This window comes from Nannospalax galili, unplaced genomic scaffold (assembly GCF_000622305.1).
Source record: "Nannospalax galili isolate Female #2095 unplaced genomic scaffold, S.galili_v1.0 scaffold123, whole genome shotgun sequence".
Classification (NCBI taxonomy): domain Eukaryota; kingdom Metazoa; phylum Chordata; class Mammalia; order Rodentia; family Spalacidae; genus Nannospalax; species Nannospalax galili.
In genome coordinates this window covers 151191-156688 of record NW_008350332.1, presented here as the reverse complement: position 1 = coordinate 156688, position 5498 = coordinate 151191, and the positions used below count along the sequence as shown (strand labels likewise).

General features: G+C 40.6%; 1 protein-coding gene across 1 annotated transcript in view; it reads left to right on the top strand.

The window, feature by feature from the left end:
* Itgb1 (integrin subunit beta 1) overlaps window positions 1-5498 on the top strand; it is a 52768-nt gene that overhangs the window by 18995 nt on the left and 28275 nt on the right. The window contains exons 2-3 of the mRNA XM_008847586.3: window positions 1000-1066; window positions 3238-3323. Coding sequence (XP_008845808.1) covers window positions 1000-1066; window positions 3238-3323 — 153 coding nt within the window. The remainder of the gene's footprint in view (window positions 1-999; window positions 1067-3237; window positions 3324-5498) is intronic.

Here is a 5498-nt window from a genome sequence, read left to right as displayed (position 1 = left end):
TTTTTTTTTTTTTTTTTTTTTTGAGACAGGGTCTTCCTGTAGCCTCTGCTGGCCTGGAACTTGGTCTGTAGACCAGGTTGGCCTTGATCTCACAGAGGTCTGCCTGTCTCTGCCTCCTTAGTGCTAGAATTAAAGGTGCTTGCCACCATGCCTGGTGCATTAAAAAATTTTTATGCCTAGGGGCAAGGAGAAAAATTTTCATAACTGTATAATAGTACCTAAAATTGATTCTGTTAGAGTTTCCTGTAATCCTATTATAGGATATTTTCTTTTTTTTTTTTTCGTGTTTGGTCAATAACTGAATATGTGTGGGTATATTACCTTTGACGTTTTTAATAATTTCCTTTAAGCTTTTATTTTTCTTTTACCTTACAGTGAATTCCCAGTAGCTAAATTACTAAGAGGGTAGAAACATTTTTAAAAAATATTTTATTTATTATTTTTACTTTATGTGTATGAGTGTTATGCCTGCATGTAAGTAAGTGCACTCGTGTGGTGCAATGCCCACAGAGGACAGAAGAGGCTGTCGGATCCCCTGGAACCGAAGTTACGGACAGTTGTTAGCTGCCATGTGGGTGCTGGGATTCGAACCTGGGTCTTCTGCAAGAACAGTCAGTGTTCTTAACTGCTGAGCCATCTCTCCAGCCCCGGTAGAAACATTTTTAATGGCATTTTTGCACAAGTTGTCACACTATTCTAAAACAAGGTTACAGAGCTACCAGTTGATTTTTCTCAGTCATCTGTGTGGATTTTGTTAGGTTACGAAACTTTCTCTATCTTGCTAGTTTACTTTATATTGCTTTAATACGTAGATATGGATAGGTAGACAATCAACGAGACCAGTCTTAGTGTGTGTGTGAGCCAAGTCTTGCTATGCAGCCCAGGCTGGTCTTGCGCTCTCAGCACCTAAGAGTGCTAGGATAACAAGCATGTGCCGCCATGCCTGGCTAAAGCTAATCTCTCTCCCTCTCAAGTAATGATATACATTTTCTATTTCAGATGAATTTGCAACTGGTTTTCTGGATTGGACTGATCAGCTCAATTTGTTCTGTATGCGGCCAAGCAGGTAAAAAATAAGTTTTCCTGGTGTCCTTATATTTCAGCACCTTCAGTTATGTTCCTGGATGCTCTGCATAGACATTTGGATCATGTAGAATGCTGAGGCATGTTTATAAACAGAAGCAAGTAGACTAGATGTGTATAGTGGTACATTATAAAGTGTCCATTGGAATCTAAAAAGTGATACCCAGTGGGACACAGTGGCACTTGCCTATAATCCAGCATGTGGGAGGCAGAGGCAGGAGGAGTATTAGTTTTAAGTAAGCCAGGGTTACAGAGCAATCCCCCCTAATACAAAAAAATCCAAGGACTGAGGATTTAGTTCACTGGTAGTTTGCATGCTCAAGGCTCTAGGTTCCTGTCACAGCAGGCAAAAAACAAAGACAAACCCAGGAGCAGTTTACTTTCTGTGCAGAGCCGATACTCTTCTGGGGTCAAAAGGCTTGCATGGTATTAGCTTATCTGTAAGAGCAAACAAGCTGAAGACCTTTTAAATCTTCTGTCCACCGTGAACATCCACGTCTAGAGTAATGGGTGCCCAGTTGGTTCTGCTCTGCGGATCTCAGAATGAACATGTGAAAATGAAGAAAGATGCTTGAGGAAACTTGAGATACTTGAGCTACAGCAAATCAATAAGTCAAGGCACCATACTGAAGATGAGAAACCTAACAGACTTTAAATTTCTTTAGTACATTTAGAAATTCAATTAAAAGTTGGGCATGGTGGTGCACGCCTTTTAGTCCCAGCACTCAGGAGGCAGAGGCAGGTAGGTCTCTGTGAGTTCAAGGCCATCCTCGGTCTGAGCTTTACCCTATCCTAGGGCAGAGGTCTCCACACAAAAAAAAAAAAAAAAAAAAAAAAAAAAAAAATCAATAAAAATTGATGAATCTGAGAGTACAAAAACTTGCAATAGTCCTATGGTTAAATTTATAAAAGGAAATGGTTCGGCTGGAGAGATGGCTCAGCAGTTAAGAGTGCTCACTGCTGTTGTAGAGGACCCAAGTTCAGTTTCCTGTGGCCATGTCAAGTGGCTCACAACTGTCTGTAACTCCAGTTCCATGGGCACCTTGCATATACATGACACACACACATACCCATGCACAAATCGAAAAAGAGGAAATGGCCACTATCCATGAAAAAAAGTGAAGTGACTGATAATTATACTTTTTAAAGTGTATACTTAAAAAAAGAATAAAATAGTAAGAGGCTAGAGATGTGACTCAGTTGGTAGACTGCTTACCTAACATGTACAAGTCCTGGGTTCAGTCCCTAATACTGGAAAATAAGAAATTAAAGTACTTGATGCTGGAAGTATTGTGTGTGAAAAATGGCATTTATATACTGTGTGTGAGAATAAAAATTTTCTCTGGATAGTAATCAGTGTTGATGGAGAATTTCAAAAACATTACTCTTTATAGTATCTTTGAGGGTTTGTTAAAGTAGTAGACGTGTACTAAGGTTTCCGTGTAAGAATGTCGTCAGAGTACATGAAATTTAAATTTGTCTAACATAGAATTGGGTACAGTTGTGGGGGGAAATATTACCTAATCATTAAAAGCCACTTTTTTTCAAAGGGTTATCACTGTGTAGCCCTGGCTGACCTAGAACTTGCTGTGTACACCAGGCTGACTTTGAACTCAAAAAGCTCTGCCAACCTGTCTTCCAGGTTCTGGGATTAAAGGCTTACACCACCACACCCAGACCTAAAAGCTGTATATTTGAAGAGTTTGTAATGCCATGAATGAGATGTGGTAAAATTTAAAAAGCAGTTCACAAGCGCTGACTTGCTCTCCAGCAGTTGCTGCTCAGCCTTCATCCTCCCACTCTGGCTATTAGGAATAAATGTGAAAGCTGTTCAAGTAGTTAACTTTTAGTGAGTGGATTGTAGGTGATCCCTGGTTTGTTCATTATGTTTTCATAGTTTTTTTTTTTTTTTTAACCTCAATCATAGGTTAGACCTCTGATCAGAAAGGATATACCAAAGACGATCTTTACTAGTTTTTACCATAAAAGAGATGTGCCAGTCTAGATGAATTCAAAGAATGCAAAACATGTACTGAACACAGTCTGAAAACTCAAGAGGTTCTGGATTGGGTGAATATGGACTGAGGTTTTTGTTTTGTCTTTTTCTTTTTTCCTCTGAAACTTCAAGTAAAATTGTCTTCTTTTTCCTCGTAGATAAAAATAGATGTTTAAAAGCAAATGCCAAATCTTGTGGAGAATGTATACAAGCAGGGCCAAATTGTGGGTGGTGCACAAATTTGGTAAGTAAGAGTTCTAGTACCTGTCCATTCTCCAGTTTTTGAGTGTTGCCCTGAATTGTATCCTTGGGAAGCACCAGGTGAAAATGAGCATTTAAGGTGTTGGAGAGATGTCTTAGTGGTTAAGAGACACTTGCTGCTTTGAGTATCTACACCGGGCAGTTCGTAACTGCCTGCAACTCTGGTTTCAGGGGATTTGACACCTTCTGGCCTCTGTAGGCATTGCAAACACAGACAAGCAGGCAAAACACTCATACACATACATAAAAATAATATTTGAAAAAGGAATTACCATTTAAATCAATGTTATTGAATAGTGTGTGATGGTCAGAACTGTGCTGTTAGACAGAGTCCGCACTAGACACTATTGAGCCCTTGATGTTACAAAGCAAGAATTGCTTTAGTGTAAAAAGAATTTATTTTCAGATAATACTTTATATAAACATGTTATGCTAATTAATTTCCCATTTACTGTTTTTGTATGTATGTGTGTGTGTAGAGGCCAGAGGTCAACCTTGGGCATCATTCTTTAGGTTCTGTCCACTTAGCTTTTTTGAGACAGAGTCTCATGTTGGCATGGAGCTCAATGATTAGGCTAAACTGGCTGAACACTGAGCCTAAGAATCCTCTTGTCTCTCCTCTCCAGCTGGAGGTTGTTACAGTGTATGCCACCATATCCAGCTTTTCACCTGGGGTCTGGGGTTGAATAGCAAGGCAAACACTTTACTGACTGAGCTATTGCCCCCATGAGCCCACCTCCCCCCCCTTTTTTTTTTATTAATGAGACAGACTGTTTTGTGTCCCAGGCTGGAATTTGCTCTGTAGCCAGGAATGATTTTGAACTTCTGGTCTTTCTGTCTTTACCTTTTGGGTGCTGGGTTACAGGTGTGCAGTAGCATACCTGTTTTATGCAGTGCTGGGGATCAAACTCAGGGCTTCATGCATGCAAAGCAAGTATTCTACCAACTCAACTACATCCCAAACCCTCATTTACTTTTTTATTTTTTGTTTATTTATTTTTATTTTATGTCTAAGTGTTTTGCCTGCATGTATGTAAACACACCTATGTTATACAATTCCTGAGGAAGTCCTAAGAGGGCATCTGGTTTCCTGGAACTGGAGTTATGGTTGTTAGCTGCCATGTGGGTGTTGGAACCCTGAACCCAGATCCTCTGTAAGAGCAGCTAGTGCTCTTAACCCCTGAGCCATCCATCTCTCAGCCTCCCTCATTTACTTTTTCATTTTTTTGAGACAAGGCTTTACTGTATAGCCCAGACTGGCCTTGAACTCCTGCTGATCCTCTTGTCAGCCTCTCAAGTGATAGGATTACAGATGTGTGTCACTCAAACACTCTGTCTCCATCCCCTCCCCATAGTTCACATGTAGCCCTAGCTGATCTCAAACTCATTGTGCAGCTAAGAGTGACCTTGAACTCCTGTCCTCTTGTTTTCCCCTCCCCGTTGCTGGAGTTACTGGCGTGTACCACCATTGCCTGGGATTTGGGGGGTATGGGGATGAGATTGAACCCAGGGCCTCCTGTGAGCTTCCTCCTCTCAGTCCTTTCCCTTTCCTTTCTTTTCTCTGTGTGGTTGCTAGACACTTTAAAAACATCTTTTTCCTTTGAGTAGTTTTACAAAAGGCCCCTTTGTCATTTAGGTTGACTTTTAGTTTGACTTTTAGATTTTGCTTCTTTTTTGATGGGAGAGGTATAAATTAACCTTAATTATATCTGTGTTGAATTGTGTCCTACTGCAACCCACTGAGGTCAGGTTTACATTATTTCCTTTAAAGACCTCTGTACCTTGCTTGCCTTTAAGTATGCCTACAAAGCATACTGAAATTTCAGTGAATCACTGAATGAATACTGCAGAAGACAGTTTGAAGATACATAAGGTCAAAGGTTCATTGTGCGTGTCTTCACCCAGGTGTTTGCACCCAAATTCTAAGGACCTGACTGATTTGCCCAGGTGAAAGATAAATGAGTTTTTGTGGGGCTGGAGAGATAGCTCAGAGGTTAAGAACACTGGTTGTTCTTGCAGAAGACCCGGGTTTGAATCCCAGCACCTACATGGCAGCTAACAACTGACCTAACTCCATTTTCCAGGGGATCCACAGCCTTTTCTGTCCTTTGCGGGCATTGCATGACACAGGTGTACTTACTTATATGCAGGCAGTACA